Source organism: Chanodichthys erythropterus, chromosome 19 (assembly GCF_024489055.1).
Source record: "Chanodichthys erythropterus isolate Z2021 chromosome 19, ASM2448905v1, whole genome shotgun sequence".
Classification (NCBI taxonomy): domain Eukaryota; kingdom Metazoa; phylum Chordata; class Actinopteri; order Cypriniformes; family Xenocyprididae; genus Chanodichthys; species Chanodichthys erythropterus.
Genome location: NC_090239.1, coordinates 11843249 through 11862104, shown reverse-complemented (window position 1 = coordinate 11862104; position 18856 = coordinate 11843249). Strand labels below are relative to the sequence as shown.

The 18856-nt window shown below is 44.7% G+C and overlaps 1 protein-coding gene across 1 annotated transcript in view; it reads right to left on the bottom strand.

The window, feature by feature from the left end:
• The window catches only part of gfra1b (gdnf family receptor alpha 1b), a 50370-nt gene that overhangs the window by 12310 nt on the left and 19204 nt on the right, over positions 1 to 18856 (bottom strand). Inside the window, exons 4-6 of the mRNA XM_067369252.1 lie at positions 11294 to 11645; positions 10945 to 11054; positions 1709 to 1843 (exon numbers count right to left, since the gene is read on the bottom strand). Coding sequence (XP_067225353.1) covers positions 1709 to 1843; positions 10945 to 11054; positions 11294 to 11645 — 597 coding nt within the window. The remainder of the gene's footprint in view (positions 1 to 1708; positions 1844 to 10944; positions 11055 to 11293; positions 11646 to 18856) is intronic.

The window sequence follows — 18856 nt, the reverse complement described above, 5'->3', positions numbered from 1 at the left end:
TTCCAAGCATAATTGTAGATAGATTATATAGATTTAAAAGCTTAAAGGACAGATTTTTGAGGGGTCGACAGATTGTACAATAGGACCCTGGGGAGATCTTGGGTAAGAGCCAAGGCAGATGTGTGACATCAATTGTATAATATACATTGTAGCACACTTTCATCTGTCTGAGCAAAGGAGGGAGTATATAGAACATTCATTCCTCAGGAGCGAATCTGAGGTCATTTTGATTGTGCGATCGTAACATGATAGGAGGATCTTTATATTGCATCATACAAACATATTCAACAATGTTATTGATCTGACTGTACTGACTCTGTTGTATGAGAAAGGAACTGAGCTGGACGATGATATAATTTTTGCAGAACTGCTTTATTGATGAAATGAACTAATTTAATAATTAATGATCTTTACAACAGAACTGAAATAACGCTGAACTGATTTCAGCTGAACAAAAGCCGAAATGCATAATTTTCCTATAATCACTGTAAAGCTGCTTTGAAACAATCTGTATTGTTTACAGTAAAGTGCTATATAAATAAAGTTGACTTGACTATTCTTTCTCTCACTCTTACTGGTTCATTATTAGATGGCTGTCATATGTGTGGCCAGATTCAGAGCCTAAAGAGGCAAGTAAATGACCATTGGTTTAATTATGTCTGATTTATTAGAAAAGGTTTTCATCTTGTAATCTAATATGAAGATAGATGCTTTTTTGCATTGATTTATTTTTAAAGGGATACTTCACCCAAAAAGGAAATATTTGCTTTCATGTTGATCCAACTTTTTTCTTCTGTGGAACACACACACACACACACAAAGTTTGGACCCCATTGACTTTCATTGTATGGGGGAAAAATACTTTTTCCACAGAACAAAAATGCAGATTTTGAATAACATGAGTATGAATAAATGACAACAGAATTTTTATTTTTGGGTGAACTATCCCTTTAAGAAAAGTAGGTCTGGCATTGTAAATGCATTCTAATAAACCTGCCGCTATCTATAATGTCTAGAAATGAGCCTTCTCTCATATACAAATAATGGCATATATTCATTACAAATTAGAAAGAACTAAGAAAACATTTTGCTAATATATACTGTCTCTGATGTTTGATCTCACTGACATCTTGTTGGACAGACAGTCTTTTCTCTCTTCCTCCATCTCTCTCTTTATACATAAACACAAAAGCACACATTGATGAGGACATGTCAGATATGACGTGTGGATGTGGCGTTACCTGTGCCGGTACTGCTATATCATCCGGGCTGTCATCCTAAAGGCCATTGTCTCATGTAGACAAATCCTCCTTCTCATCCGCTTTCTGTCTATCTACCTGCATCCAGTTCATCTAAATGGATGTTTTTGAATAAGTCCCTGACAAAATAATGCATGCTTTTGGTAGTCTTCCAGGCCCATGGACACCTGAGTAATGCTTTATTGCCTTTTTATGTCAATCCCCCATCTCAGCCACCCCATTTAAGAGGGATTTCTCTGTCTCTCGGCCGTCAGACTGCCTTGAACCGCACAGCAACACAAATCGCAGAGATCAGATTTACTGGTGCAGACTGTGAATGATCATGAAGACGCAACGGAGCAGAATTCAACTTTAGAGTCGGTCTTGATGGGCAAATTCTGTCAGTCAGCGCATAACGGCATGTAACCAATGATATAGAGTAGCAGCAGCTGTGAATGAAGTCTACTCACGGAGACAGCGGTTGTTGGTGAAAAGCTCTGTAAACTTGTCACACTCTGCTTTTCCGTTTCCGCTGTTGCTACAGTCACACCAAGGTGACACGCTGATGCCAGGGGCACGGAGGTAGTTAGGGGTCATCACCGTACCTGTCACATATACCAAGGGTCAAAATGCAAAGGTCATTTATGTTGAAAACAAAGACGTTTAATAGGTCACAGATTCATGTACTTTCAAAAGTGAAATATACAGTGGCCTCAAACATTTGGACACTTACTGGTATATGAAAGTCATTTCATTAGATACAAAATACACTACCTGGCCAAAAAAAGCCGCTGTTTGGATTTTAATTGGCAAATACTTAAGAATCTATGAATGGATCATTATTACAGTGATTATTGTTTCTAGCATGTTATATGTTTGGCAGCGGTTCTTTTAACCCTTAAAGATGGAGTGTGTAGCTTTTCATTTCTTAAACAACCATGTAGGAAGACACATCATGGCCATATTCCAGGATGACAATGTCAAGATTCACCAGGGTTAAAATTGTGAAAGAATGGTTGGGAGGAAGCATGAAGAATCATTTTCACACGTGAATTGGCACCTCTGAGTCCAGACCTTAAATCCATTGAAAGTCTCTGGGATGTGCTGGAGTAGACTTTACAGAGTGCTCACCTCTTGCTTTGTCAGTACAAGATCTTGACCAAAAATTGATGCACCTCTTGATGGAAATAACATCACAACATTTATTTCCATCAAGAGGTGCATCATTTATGGTCAACATCTTGTATTGACAATGCAAGAGGTGAGCACTCTGTAAAGTCTCCTCCAGCACATCCCAAAAACTTAGACTGAGGTTAAGGTCAGTGCCAATTCATGTGTGAAAATGATTCTTCATGCTGCCTCCCAACCATTCTTTCACAATTTTAACCCTGGTGAATCTTGACAATTTAATCCTGGAATATGGCCATGATGTGTTTTCCTACATGGTTGTTTAAGAAATGAAAAACTACACACTCCATCTTTAAGGGTTAGAAGAACTGTTGCCAAACATATAACATGCTAGAAACATAATAATCACCGCAATAATGATCCATTCATAGATAACTATATCTAAGTATTTGCGCATTAAAATCCAAACAGTGACTTTTTTTTTTTTTTTGGCCGGGCAGTGTATTAAACCAATTGGTATCTTCAACAGTTAGCATCTATTCATCAAAGAATCCGGAATTTTTTTTTTTTTTTTATCACAGTCAGTTTCAACAAAAAATATTAAGCAGTACAACTATAGTCAACATTGATTATAATAAGAAATGTTTCTTTAGCACCAATTCAGCATATTAAAATGATTTCTGAAGGATCATGTGACATCATGTGAATGATGAAATTCAGTTTTGTGACTTACCTGGTGGAATTTAAAGCTGCATTATGGAAGATTTTTGGTTAAAAATGAACAAAAATCACATTAAAACGTATTCAATTAGAAATTGTAATATTTTACAATATTACTGTTTTTACTTTATTTTTGATCAAATAAATGCAGCGGTGGTGAGCTTAATCAATTTCTTTCAAAAACCTTTTTTAAAAAAACTGACCAACTTTTGAAAAGTAGTGCATAGCTTTTATAATTAAAAAAAAAAAAAAAAAAAAAAAAAACTAACAAACTTTGGTAACACTTTAGTATGGGGAACGTCTCGGTTACATAGGTAACCCTCGTTCCCTGAAGGAGGGAACGGAGACGTACGTCGGACAGACCGACGAATAGGAATCTCGCTAGAGAGGCCAATCTACTTCGAGTGTAACTAAACGAGCCAATGCACATTGGCATGCAATCATATGCATCAGCTGCTCGCCTCGCAGCGCGGGTATATAATGAGCAGCAGGTGCGTTGCATCTTCAGGTTTTCGCTGAGGAGCCGAACCCAGCAGGCGGCAGCATCAGCAGGACAACGCCTGTGGCGACGGGACGTACGTCTCCGTTCCCTCCTTCAGGGAACGAGGGTTACCTATGTAACCGAGACGTTCCCATTCAGTCGGTCACGTTCGACGTACGTCGGACAGACCGACGAATAGGAATCCCTACCAAAGCGCCACAGGGGCTGCCCTCTTTCCAGCGCTCTGTCGTGAGCCACCTGAACCCCCTTGCCTAAGGACGGTGGGACCAGGCTCACGCAGAGAGGGTCGATCACTGTTGTTCCCAAAACCCACTCAGTGCGACAATTGGATAACGCTGGGAAAGCGTAGCCTTACATGCGATAAGGAACGCTGCGGAAGCCATATCCTTCCCCGAAGGAGTTATATGGATAAGTACATATGGACTAACCTTGTAGGTTGTACAACATATGGAAGAACTGGGGTGACTCCACTCGGTGAGAGATGGGTTCTCCCAGAGGGAAAGACACGGGCTTCGTTTAGGAGCAGCCGTGGAAAAAGCCATATGGGATCCCCGTAGGGTCACACATATGGAACCCAGCCTAAATCCGGTTCTCAAGGATACAACGGGAGTATAGGCCTGGCGCCAGACGCTCCGCCACGTCGGCTGCCGAAGGGTAACCGGAGGACTCAACAGGGTCTGCCCGTAGGGACTCTCTGGAGAATAGAATGCGCATGTAGCGCAGCAAGCCGACACTAAGCCGGGGCCTCTCCGTGCCTCTGACCTGAGGCGAGAACACGGGAGGAGACCGGCTCGACACGAAGGCTATAGTATCTAGCGAACGTGTTAGGTGTCGCCCAGCCCGCAGCTCTACAAATGTCTGTTAGCGAGGCGCCACGAACCAGCGCCCAGGAGGATGCCACACCTCTCGTGGAGTGGGCATGCAACCTGAGCGGGCAGGGCACGCCCTGAGCTTGGTAAGCCAGGGCGATGGCATCCACTATCCAGTGGGCCATCCTCTGCTTGGAGACAGCCTTTCCCTTCTGCTGGCCTCCGTAACAGACGAAGAGCTGGTCTGAGGTCCTGAAGCTTCGAGTTCTGTCTATGTACAGTCGCAAGGCGCGAACTGGACAGAGCAAAGCCAGGGCTGGGTCTGCCTCCTCCGAGGGCAGCGCTTGCAGGCTCACCACCTGATCCCTGAAGGGAGTGGTAGGAACCTTGGGCACATAGCCAGGCCGGGGTCTCAGTACCACGTGGCTGTCACCCGGCCCGAACTCTAGGCACGATTCGTCGACCGAAAATGACTGCAGGTCCCCTACCCTCTTGATGGAGGCCAATGCCACCAGCAGCAAAGTTTTCATAGAGAGAATCTTTAAGTCTGCTGACAGCAAAGGCTCAAAGGGAGCAATCTGGAGTGCTCTGAGCACCAGAGTAAGGTCCCAAGAGGGTATGGAGGGGGGACGAGGAGGAGGATTTAACCGTCTCGCCCCCCTAAGGAACCTGACGACCAGGTCGTGCTGACCAACAGATTTGCCATCTATGTGGTCGTGGTAAGCGGAGATAGCAGCAGAATGGACTTTGAGGGTGGAGGGGGACAGCCTACGCTCCAACCCTTGCTGCAAGAAGGAAAGCACGACACCGATCGAGCATCTTCGGGGTCTTCTCGGCGAGAAGAGCACCACTCGACGAACAGGTTCCACTTCGAGGCGTAAGCACGTCTCGTAGACAGTGCACGTGCCGAAGTGATGGTGTTAAGTACCTCGGGGGTAAGTCACCCAGAACCTCCGCGTCCCGTCCAGGGACCAGACATGGAGTTTCCAGAGGTCTGGACGCGGGTGCCAAAGAGTGCCCCGTCTCTGAGAGAGAGGTCCTTCCTCAGAGGGATGGGCCAGGGAGGGGCTGTCGCGAGGAGTGAGAGTTCTGGGAACCAGGTCCGGTTGGGCCAGTAAGGCGCAACTAACAAGACCTGCTCCTCGTCCTTCCCTGACTTTGCACAGGGTCTGTGCAAGTAGGCTCACTGGGGGAAACGCATATTTGCGCAGGCCCCGGGGCCAGCTGTGAGCCAGTGCGTCTGTCCCGAGTGTTCCCTCGGTCAGAGAGTAAAACAACTGGCAGTGGGAGGTTTCTGGTGAGGCAAACAGGTCTACCTGAGCCTCTCCGAACTCTCTCCAGATCAGCTGAACCACCTGGGGGTGGAGTCGCCACTCTCCGGGCAGCGCAGCTCGTGATAGCTCGTCGGCCACACGGATGAGCACACCGGGGACATGAATGGCGCGAAGCGACCTCAGATGCTTCCGACTCCACAGGAGGAGATGGCGGGCGAGTTGCGACATGCGACGGGAGCGTAGACCACCTTGGCGGTTGATGTACGCAACGGTCGCAGTGTTGTCCGTACGGACCAGTACATGCTTGTCGCGAAGCAGGCCTTTGAGGCGGCTCAGCGCAAGGCGTACTGCCAGCAACTCGAGGCAATTGATGTGCCAATGCAGATGGGGTCCCGTCCAAACCCCTGAGACTGCATGCCCGTTGTACGTGGCACCCCAGCCGGTGGCAGAAGCATCTGTGAAAACCACAGCATGCCGGGACACCTGTTCTAGGGGCACTCCTGCCCGGAGAAACAAAGGGTCCGACCACGGACTGAAGGTTCGGCGGCACTCCTGAGTGATTGGCACCCGGAACGTGCCGCGTTGCCACGCCCATCTCGGGACTCGGCCGTGAAGCCAGTGCTGAAGCGGTCTCATATGAAGCAGCCCGAGCGGTGTTACAGCCGCTGCAGCCGCCATATGCCCCAGGAGCCTCTGAAAAAACTTCAGTGGGACCGCTGTCCTGCCATTGAACGTATTCAGGCAGTTCAACACCGACCCGAGCACGTTCCTCTGTGAGGCGTGCTACCCGTTCGACCGAATCCAACTCCATACCGAGAAAAGAGATCCTCTGCACTGCGGCGAGTTTGCTCTTCTCCCAGTTGACCTGAAGCCCCAACTGGCTGAGGTGCCTGAGCACTAAGTCCCTGTGTTCGCACAACTGATCCCGAGACTGTGCTAGAATGAGCCAGTCGTCCAGGTAGTTGAGAATGCGAACACCCTGTTCTCTCATGGGAACAAGGGCTCCCTCCACGACTTTCGTGAAGACGCGGGGAGACAGGGCCAGCCCGAAGGGTAAGACTCTGTACTGATATGCTCGACCTTCGAACGCGAATCTCAGGAATGGCCTGTGTCGCGGAAGAATCGAAACATGAAAGTACGCGTCCTTCAGGTCGATCGCTGCAAACCAATCTCGGGGACGGATGCACTCGAAAATGCGTTTCTGCGTAAGCATTTTGAACGGTAGCTTGTGAAGGCTCCGATTCAAAACTCGCAGGTCCAAGATCGGTCGTAACCCGCCGCTTTACTTGGGTACAATGAAGTAGGGGCTGTAGAACCCTGACCTCAAATCGGCTGGAGGGACCGGCTCTATCGCGTCCTTCGCCAGTAGGACTGCAATCTCCGCACGCAGAACAGGGGCATCGACATCTTTCACTGAAGTGAAGAGGACGCCCCTGAACTTGGGGGGACGCCGGGCGAACTGAATCGCATAGCCGAGCCTGATGGTCCGGAGGAGCCAGCGAGACGGACTGGGGAGCGCTAGCCAGGCTCCCAGAGACCGCACCAGCGGCACCAAGGGGACCACCGGGCGTACCCGCCGCGGGGCAGCGAGGTGGAACGCAGGGACGCGGCCCGGGAGGCTCTCTGTGTGAGGCGGCCCGAAGCGGGGTCACAGTGTGCTGTGCAACACTTACCTGCCTCCACGGGTGGACAGAGGGAGCAGTCGAGGATTTGCTTACCTGCTGCTCGCTGCTGTCCGCTGGCGACAGAAGAGGTGGATGAGAGTGGTGAGGTTCTAGCCTCCCACTGCTCTCCGAGCCCTCTTCGGACCCGGAGATAAAGGAAACTGCTCTTTCTTGAAAATTTTGGGTACCGCTGGCCGTTGAGCCAGCGGCGGAACAAAAAGGAAACAACAAAAGATTCTCCACCCGGCCCTCCTCCGGGGGAAGGAGTGGTGCATTCACCACCTCCTGAAGAGCAGTCCCCTCCATCTCCGGGTCGCCCGTCCTAGGGCCGCTTGGACTTGGCCTTGCCACCCTTCTTCTTGGGGGGTGGCTGGACGGGCTGGGCGCCCGCCGCCCGCGACCGGCTCCACGGCGCCGCTTGGATGGAGGCTGCTGCTGCTGGGGCGCGGGAGCGGGGGCGGCTGCAGGGGGCGCCCTCGGCGACGGGTAGTCTGGAGGTGCCGCCGGCGGTGGAGGTGCAGCAGCTGACCGCCTCGGCAGGATGTGACTGATGGCCTCAGACTGCCTTTGTACAGCCGAGAACTGTTGGGCAAAGTTCTCGACCGCGTCGCCGAAAGGCCGGTCTGGGACACGGGGGAATTAAGAAACCTGACCTTGTCGGTATCCCTCATGTCCGCAAGACACAGCCAGAGATGGCGTTCCTGGACCACCATAGTGGACATCGCACGACCCACTGACCGCGCCGTAACCTTCGTCGCTCGAAGCGCGAGGTCCGTCGCGGCACGAAGTTCCTGGAGAACTTGTGGATCATGACCACCCTCGTGCAGGTCCCTCAGTGCCTTGGCCTGATGGACCTGCAACAACGCCATAGCGTTTAAGGCAGAGGCAGCTTCCCCACAGGCCTGATAAGCCTTGCCGGTAAGATCCGACGAGTACTTACAGGCCCGGGAAGGGAGAGACGGCTCCCCCCGCCAGGTGGAGTTAGGGCACAGTTGCATAGCAACGGCCCGTGCTCCACAGGGGGTATGCGCGTATAACCCTTCGCTGCCCCGCCATCAAGGGTGGTGAGGGAGGAGGACCCACCGACACGGTTTCGGGCAGTAAAAGGTGCCGTCCACGTGCCCGTGAGCTCTTCATGCACCTCCGGGAAGAAGGGCACCGGGGTGGGGGCTGAGAACCAGCCCTGGCCACCCCGAGATACCAGTCATCCAACCTCGAGGGTTCGGGACACGGTGGAGGATTCCACACGAGCCCGACCCTGTTGGCGGCCCGGGAAAGCATAGCCATCATTTCCGGGCCCGTGTCGGGCACAGTTGTCACCCCCGAAGGAGGCAACTGCGCCGACTCATCCTCCCCAGAAGTATCAGGCTCACCCTCCGATGCAGCGATCGACATCCGGTCGTCTGGGGGAGCTCCGAAGGAAACGGATGGTACACACCGCTGGGGTGGTCCACCACGTTCCGAGGGCAGCTCTACCAAGCTGCGGAGCGCACGAGGGGGAGGGTTCCCAGGGGGTTGGTTCCCCGAAGGAAGCGCGCTCACCGTTATCCTCAAGTCACCAGCCCCGCCGCTCGCAGCAACCCTCTGAGGAGGATTGGAGCGAGGCGTCGGGACCGGGACTCCACCCCTTTGCAGAAAGTGGAGTCTCGACCGCAACTCCGCGATGGTCATCTTCCCACAATGGGTACATGACTCATCCACAAACGCTGCCTCAGCGCGCCTTAAGCCCAAGCACGCGATACAGCGCTGGTGACCATCCCGAGGCGCCAGGTAATGACCGCATCCAGAAACACACAAGTAGAACGACATCTTTAAAAAGACGCGAACTACTCGTGTTAGCTCTTTCAAGGACTGACTCTTTTAGGTGCTGAAGCACGCAGGGGAATAGCCGCTGCAGCACAGACAGGGAATGTGCAGCCTGTCGTGTGCACTCTCCTTGAAGGCGCTCCTCTTACCAGCTGTAACAACACCTTTTAGCGCTCTAGGCGCACCGTTTCACCAGCCGTGAGAACGGCCTTCACGCTGATTACAGCTTTGCTCAATCAAATTAAAGGCAAAAACAAAAACAAAAGGAGAATCGGCCCCGCTGCTGCGCTGTCCGCCTGCACCTCGCAACAAAGAGACGTCTTGAAGAGAGACTCGTTCACCACACTCGCTTTCAGTAGCTGTCTTCATAGAAGGTTTGGCTCCGAAGCGAAAAGCTGAAGATGCAACGCACCTGCTGCTCATTATATACCCGCGCTGCGAGGCGAGCAGCTGATGCATATGATTGCATGCCAATGTGCATTGGCTCGTTTAGTTACACTCGAAGTAGATTGGCCTCTCTAGCGAGATTCCTATTCGTCGGTCTGTCCGACGTACGTCGAACGTGACCGACTGAATGGGAACAATTCTCACTTTTAACTAGTTGCAAGTTATTAGCTTGCATATTGGCTGTTTATTAGTACTTAGAAAGCACATATTAGTGCCTTATTCTGCATGACCATATTCTACATCCCTTAATCCTACCGAATACCTAAACTTAAATGCTACAACAACTACCTTACTAACTATTAATAAGCAGTAAATTAAGAGTTTATTGAGCAGAAAAGTCGTAGTTAATATAGGGTATGCATTGACGTCACTTTCTTGCCGGAAACACACCTCCTCAGCCAGAATGAATGGCAAAAGAGCCTGCTGCATGATTGGATTTAATAAGGGAAACTGCAAAAATGCTAGTAAAACACTAATTAAAACAAAAAACAAAAAAAATTAATCTAAAGGTTGGACTCAATAATGTTCCTTACAACTTACCAAAGAGCCAGAGATCTATGGATATTGACATGCAGCCAGGAATCATGCTTCCTGACATTTATCATCATGTTTATGACATTTCGACGCCAGGGAAATACATAAAGCAAATCTGCCTGTGAATGCTTTATAAATACTATAAAGGTAGGACTAAATCTGGATGGTCACGACACTTATATCAGTGTTATATATATCGTCCAGCCCTAAAACTTGTATTATTTTTGTCAGTTTATTTAAAAAAACACCCAATTATGCAGAATATAAGATGGTAAATATTTAACTGATGAGTTGTCAATACAATATATAACAATACAATATATAGGGTATGATTTTACCCCTAAATTCAACATATTGACACAAAATGATAACTGCAAATCCACATTTCGTTGGAGTCCTGTTATTTTTGTGAATTGCAGCGATCCATTGCTTCTCTTTTCTGTAGCTTTTGGCAGTCTGTAAAAATATACCTCAGATTTTGTGTCATATCGATTTGTACAGTCAATCGCAAAGCTCTTTCCCGTTTTGGATGTGTTTTGTGTTTTTCACGGCATTCACACTGAAAATCAATGCTGCCACTCAGTCTTTTTGCCACTCAGCGAGCGTAACGGCAGTCACTCCAGCAGACGGTGACGTCACTTGCATACCCTCTATAAAGTATATGTGTTCCCCATACTATTGCACTCTAAGGTACTGTAATTTAAAAAAATATTGTGGTAATCCAAAAAATGGTATAAAGTACTATAGTGTTACCATTACTGCACCATAATACCACAATACTTTTTTGTGAAGGATATGACACAGTAAATTTTCTTAACTCACCAATGAGACCTGAATATGCCAGCAGACAGTCTGCATAGTTTTCCTTCAGACACCCTGAAATCGAGCGCGCCTCAGGTTGACAGTTTGTGAGGAAGTCAGCTAAACGAGATCTGAAAAAAATTATGCAGGAATGAACAAGAATCCACAGAGTTGGTCTCCTCATTAAACAAACTCAGCACACAAGTGACAGTCTGGCAGTCTTATTACTATTGTCATCTCTTCTCAGACACCATCTGCCCCACAGAAACTTCTTCTATGGATAAGTAACTAACTCGCTGAAAAGTACAGTGAACATTCGAGCACTTTCCTCCTTACTCTGACATGTAAAACAAGCTGTCTTTCATCCTACCTGCAGATGTAGTTGGTCTTGCAGGAGGCTTGCAGGGTGAGACAGTTGGGTTTTTCCTTGTCCTCGTAGGAGCAGGCTGGCACGATGGTCTGACGTCTGCGCTCGGAGCAAGCCGAGTGATCCCCGGAGGGGCAGGAGCAGAAAAGCATGCCGTAACTGTGCTTCGGTGGCACCTTGTCGAAGAACTGCCGCAGGGCCTTGTGGCACTTGCGCTTGTTACACACCTCAGTGGTTGAGACTCGACTGGTGCAGGGGCTGATGTAGAAGGAGCGGTATTTCTTACATGTGTCATTCAGGTTGCAGGCCTTGGCGGCATTCAGGCAGTTGTTGTCCTTCGTAAAGGCCGCCTCACCTATGCGGGCAGAGATTTAGAGGGAGAGTTATGAACACTACTGGCTGATTTTACTGATGCAAGCACTGTAAATGTCAAAGAACACTTGATGAGAGTGGGGCAACTGTTGACCTTTTAGGACTGTGAACGTCCTCTGGCTGAGGCAGTGCCGTACGGCATTCACAGAACTAGAGGCCATATGTCAGCCAGTATGTCGTCTTTGTGAGAGTAACTATACTGCTAATTAATATTCAAGAAAACGACAGAGTTTATTCAAAGTATATTTAAAGATGAAGTGCGTAAAATAAGTTCTTCTGTCCCAGCTTGAAATGTAGTAGTCTCAGCCTCAGACGTCACGGCCACAGACCGCTAGCTGAACTTAGATGCATTTGGCACACATAATTCAAATTTTCGAAGTCTTCATCTGATTTCCGGGAGATGTGTTTGTGTCGCATTCTTTAACAGTCCGTTTGGAAATAAAGATGCCGTGACCTCAAACCCCCTCATGGAAGAAGAACGCCAATGAGGGACAATGAGCGCTTATCAGGATCAACTAAAGACTGGGTTTTTGAAGGTATGTGAAGCATAGAGTTTGGGGGCGGGGCTATCTGTTTGACCAGCCAATGGAAGAGTGTTAGGGAAACCTTTTTGATAACAGTACTAATTTTTGTATCTGGTCATGCTAGTGGCCCAAAAATCACACTTTATATATATAGGCCAGTCTTCATTGTCGCATGATCCTTCAGAAATCACTCGAATATGCTGCTCATGAAACAGTTTTTATCATTATCAATGTTGAAAACAGTTATACTGCTTAATGTTTTTTATTATTTACAGGATTTTTTGATTTATAGAAAGTTCAAAATAATTTTTGTAACAATGTAAAAATATTTACTGTCACCTCTGGTAATCCTTTAAAAAAAAGACCCTAAACTTTTGAACGGTAGTGTGTAGCCTATGTTACTAAATTTTCTAGATAAGAGACCATCGAAACATCAACAATTTAAACTATATTTTCTCATTTGTTTCTTTCTCAATTTCTTCAACAGATCCCACACAAAATGCCTCAAGCATATCAATTTATAACTCTTTTTAATGTATTTCCAACCCAGAACTGACATCCTGCAGAGCATTGCAATTAGACAAGCATCTAAACACAGTTTAAAATAGCTTTTATTTGTGTAACGTTTGAATCTTTTGCCTGAAGAACTTCTCTCAGCTGATCGCACTGCCGCACTTTTCCTTTTGTTTCCCTCCTCTCAATCTACACAGCATTTTTGTTTCTTGAACAAACAACCTCAGGTAAATCCTTCGCTTTCACTCGCATGGATAAGTTCACAACCCTGAAAACTCTGTTTGAATTTCCTCTCTCTTTTCTAAGCTGTCTGTTTGCTTTAACATAATTTCATTCCTATAAGAACACATATACGCCATTAGCTACGCAAAGAATGAATGTTTACATGTACTATAGTATATATTTTATTGATCATTATTTGATTGCCAGACAAAATTGTGAGTTATAATGTTTACTAAAATGTATATTTAATATATAATATAAAATAATTATGCACAAATTACTTGACTGCAGATTGACTTATTAGAATCAAGTATCTAGTGAGCCGTGTAATAAGTGAGGTTACTCATCTTTACCTAATGATGACTCAGTGTTCTCTCCTCTCCTCCTCTGCTTCCCGCTTCAGTAACTTTTTTTAGATACACTGCAGCTCTTGCATGTGCATGGAAGGCTGCATTTTGCAATTATGTGTTTTGATGAAGAATTTGTGCTTATTGTGGACTTTTGTGAGATGGTTAGATGTGATTAAATATGAACATAACCTAGATCCTTGAGGTTAATCACCTATTACAAAAACCATTACTTACGTTTGACAAGCATGTTGACATGAGGCTCAAGGTTACTGGAGGGAGGTTTAATTGTTGATTAGAAGTTGCAGTCATGTGGACAGGTTCTGCAACATATCATTGTCTATAAATCTAACTCATATCCTCTTGTGATACCCTGATCATGAGCCTAGTTTATAGACATAATGCAATAGTAATTTATTATGGAACATCATTAAAATAATGGCTTCTTTACAGTGCAAAATATTTTTATATTAATATGTTTACTGATCACAGCAATAGCAAACCACAACGATCCAATGATCCAATCAATACCTGATGGACAAAATCAAGTCCCACCCTACATTTCGTTTTTTTCAAATTAATTCCTATTAATTCATTTCATTTGGATATACATCACAATAGTGAAGAAAAGACTATTGCAACTTCTGTTTCATGATGATTTTAAAGTAAACGCCACTTGGTTTGATGTGCTTATTTAAAAATTCAAAGACAGCCAAAAAAGCCAATGCCATGGACTCAACTTTATCACTGTAAAAAATTATTTTCATGATTTGTTATCACAACTTTTTTTCTTTTGTCAAATCAACTGATAATCAATGTGGTTCAGATAACATATTATTTTGATTATCTCCTTCATTGTATTAAAGGGTTAGTTCACCCAAAAATGAAAATTCTGTCATTAATTACTCACCCTCATGTCGTTCCGCACATGTAAGACCTTTGTTCATTTTCAGAACACAAATGAAGATATTTTTCATAAAATCCGATGGCTCAGTGAGGCCTCTATTGCCAGCAAGATAATTAACACTTTCAGATGCCCAGAACTAAAGACATATTTAAAACAGTTCATGTGACTACAGTGGTTCAACCTTAATGTTATGAAGCGGATTGCCTGGCAAGGCCAGACTGATATATCTTCTACAAGATCAGTCTGGTCAGTCCGCCCTCCATCGCACCTCGAGTCAACTCCAAACTGTACCGTGCAATCAGATTAGTTTATTTCAGTGACGCAAACAGCGTCACTCTAGTGCGGCGAAAGTCCCTTCAATATCAACAAAGATTGCGCACGGGAGACTCAAGAGTTTGTTCTATTCAGCTGTGAATTCAGTTTTAAATAACCAAAAACACATTAATTATTTACTTTTCACTGTTGACTCTCTTGTCGTTTTGCTAACATCATATCTGCCCTTCTTTGATTGGTTTACTCTGCTTCCTGTTTGCTCTGATTTGCTCTGCCCTAGAAATCGAATTGATTCAATGGCCGACCAGACTCATCCGCTGGTACAGTGGTGAGGCTGGATTTTCCAGGCAAATGAAGCGACGAGACATGTATCAAACTGCAAAGTCACGAGATTTCAGTAAACAAGGCTTCGTTATGTCATAAGTGTTTCGTAATTTCAATGGTTCACAAATGGGGGGCGTGATATTGGCAGTTTGATATACGTTCCGAACCACTGATTCGAAACAAAAGTTTCATAAAGTTTCATGTAGCAGTGCTTTGAAATCACCTATCACTAGATATTGTTGAATAAAGTCATTATTTTTATTTTTTTAGCTCACAAAAAGTATCCTCGTCACTTCATAGCATTAAGGTGAACCACTGTAGTTACATGAATTGTTTTAAATAAAACTTTAGTATAGTTCTGGGCATTTGAAAGTGTTAATTATCTTGTTGGCAAGGGAGGCCTCACTGAGCCGTTGGATTTTTATCAAAAATATCTTAATTTGTGTTCCGAAGATGAACAAAGGTATTACGGGTGTGGAACAACATGAGGGTGAGTAATTAATTACACAGTTTTAATTTTTTGGGTGAATTAACCCTTTAACTCAAATTTTTAATTTCAATGAACTCAAAATTTTAAGGCAACCAAGTAACTTACTTTTTTTTAAGTTAAACCAACAATAATTTCTTACAATGTAGTAATGCCATGGTATTTTTGTTAGTGCTGTGACTGTATGTGTAATATGTTCCCAAGCGTCTTTTGTGTGCCAAAAGCTGGGAGCCTGGCTATGTGTACACCTTAGAGAACTCAAGTGTCACATGAAATAACGAGCAACAGTGTTTGTGTGTGTGTGTGTGTGTGTGTGTGTGTGTGTGTGTGTGTGTGTGTGTGTGTGTGTGTGTGTGTGTGTGTGTGTGTGTGTGTGTGTGTGTGTGTGTGTGTGTGTGTGTGTGTGTGTGTGTGTGTGTGTGTGTGCTCATGTGGCCTCGTGCTCAGGCAGCAGAGCGCTCTGTTGTTTATTGCTCTTTGGGCGCAGGAATAATAAGTGAGCTCTTCAGTCGCTTCCTTAAGTGGCCTGAGAGATTGGGAGTGCTGCAGACACAGAAAGTGCTGATGGCAGAGACCTGAAGCGGATGCTTAATAATCTCACAGCTTTCCTCCAACTGTTCCAATCCAATAAAAACACATGCCACTGCAGCAAATCAAATCATACGAGGACTCGGCCTCCATAATTGATCTCCCACTCTCTCTTCCTCCGTGTCTGCCACTGTGTCTTTCTGCCCATCTCTCCCATCTTCGCATTCTCGCTTTCATCTTGCCCTTTTGATCCGTCTTTCTTTTTTATTCCCCAAACTTTACTTTTTTTATTTTCCTTCCATACTTTCTTTCTTCTTTCCTTCCTTCCTTATTTTTTCTTTTCTTTTTTTCATTTCATTCATTCATTCATTCATTCATTCATTCATTCATTCATTCTTCCATCCTCCTTCCTCTGTTCATTCCTCTCTTCCAATCTTCCTTGCTTCCTGTCTTTCTTTTTGCCAAAATACCAAAAATACCAATTTATTAACAATTGATTCATTCCCAGACTAAATTATATCTATTCATTTTATTCTACACTGTAAAAAAGAATTGTTGGTTTAACTTAAAAAAGTAAGTTACCTGGTTGCCTTATATTTTGAGTTTATTTTTAAAAAATTGAGTTAATGTAATGAAGGCGATTGGTTTAATCAACAGAAACTCAAAACTGTATTTGTTAGTTATCTACATTAAATGGTTAGTTCACCCAAACATGACATTTCTGTCATTAATTACTCACCCTCTTGTCATTCCACCTTCGTAAGGCCTTCGTTCATCTTCAGAACACAAATTAAGATATTTTTGATGAAATCCAAGGGTATCTGATCCACACATAGGCAGCAATGTCATTGCACCTTTTGACATCCAGAAAGGTATTAAAAACAGTGTTAAAATAGTCAAAGTGACTACAGTGGTTCAACCTTAATGTTATGAAGCGACAAGAATACTTTTTGTGCGCAAAAATAAAACAAAAATAACGACTTTATTCAACAATTTGAACCGTTGTCATACGTAGTGATCTCAGTGCAGGCTTCCTTGTTTACGAACACCAACTCAGTATTGGCCGAAGCCCTTGGATTTCCCTCGGATTTACCCTTAGATTTCATAAAAAATATCTTAATTTGTGTTCCGAAGATGAACAAAGGTCTTACGGGTGTGGAACGACATGAGGGTGAGTAATTAATGACAAAAATTTCATTTTTGGGTGAACTAACCCTTTAATTATCTAAGTTGATTTGACAGAAGAAAACATTTGATAATTTTTTTTTTTACAGTGTATTATTAGGGCCCAAGCGAAAATTCGCGCAGGGCCCTCTTGTTCTTCTAAGGATTATTAGGGCCCAAGCGAAAATTCGCGCAGGGCCCTCTTGTTCTTCTAAGGATTATTATTATTATTATTTTTTTTTTTTTTTTTTTTTTTTTTCCGTCTTCCGGGGCTTTTTGGGGGCCTTAACATGCTCAAAAACTCTTGAAAATTGGCACACACATTGGAATCCGCGGCCATTAGGACGCCGGAGAGGCTGGTACCCGGGCGTGGCAGGGGGGCTCGACAGCGCCCCCTTGAAAAAAGTCTGAAAATTTGGTCCATATATTAAACATGCTTGCACGTATTAGTATGAAACTCGGTACACATATAGACCTCATCGGGCCGAACAACTTTCGCGCTCTAAGTTAATCGCCACGCCAACAGGAAGTCAGCTATTAAGGGTTGTTTGAAAAACGCATGCTCTGGAATTTGATATACTCCTCCTAGACGATTAATCCGATCGCCACCAAACTCGGTCAGCATGAAGTCAAGACACTGATGATTAAAAATTGCCAGGGGATTTTTGATATCTCGAACGGTTTGGCCGTGGCGAGGCAACGAATTTATGGCGAGAAAAAGGAAACAGGAAATGTGTTATAACGTCTTAATACATATATTGATCTTTATGAAACTTCACGAGTGTGTTCGTTATAGGAGTCTGATCACATGGATGTGACTATTGTGAGTCAAAGTTATAGCGCCACCAACTGGCAGCAGGAAGTGTATCACTTTTTGAAATGTTTTGAGATCACCCTCTTATTTTTACCTGATTTGCTTCAAACTTCATCAGTGTAATGTCAATACACAGCAGATGTAGACCTATGACAGGATTTTTGATATTTGAAATATTGTTGCCATGGCAACAGGTCAAACTGTAATAATATTCTTGAGTGTTTTTTAGGCTCTTAACATGCTTCAAATTGCATGAAACTCGACACACACATCAATATTGTCAACCAGTAGACATGGACAAAGCCATAGAAATGGGCGTGGTGGAGGGGCTCAGTAGCGCCACCTTTTGACAAAAGTGGGGGGGTTAGTTTTTCCTACAGTCACCAAACTCGGTACACATATTATTCTCATCAAGCCGGACAATTTTCTAATTTACATTCATTAGCTCCGACCAACAGGAAGTCAGCTATTTTGGTTTGAATGTTAATTTTTTGAAAAAACAGGCTATGAATTTTATACTACTACTCCTACAGGGTTTATCCAATTTACACCAAGCTTTTTTTAACTTGTTGCGAACACATTGAAGTTGTTTAATTGCAAACGGATTTTGGATATCTCAAACGGTTTGGCCGTGGCGAGGCAACGAATTTATGGCGAGAAAAAGGAAACAGGAAATGTGTTATAACTTCTGCATACATTGATTGATGTTTATGAAACTTCAGGAGTGTGTTGGTTGTAGTAGTCTGATCACATGGATGTAACTATTGTGAGTCAAAGTTATAGCGCCACCAAATGGCAGCAAGAAGTGTATCACTTTTAAAATGCTTTGAGATCACCCTCTTATTTTTACCTGATTTGCTTCAAACTTCATCAGTGTAATGTCAATACACAGCAGATGTAGACCTATGACAGGATTTTTGATATTTGAAATATTGTTGCCATGGCAACAGGTCAAACTGTAATAATATTCTTGAGTGTTTTTGAGGCTCTTAACATGCTTCAAATTGCATGAAACTCGACACACACATCAATATTGTCAACCAGTAGACATGGACAAAGCCATAGAAATGGGCGTGGTGGAGGGGCTCAGT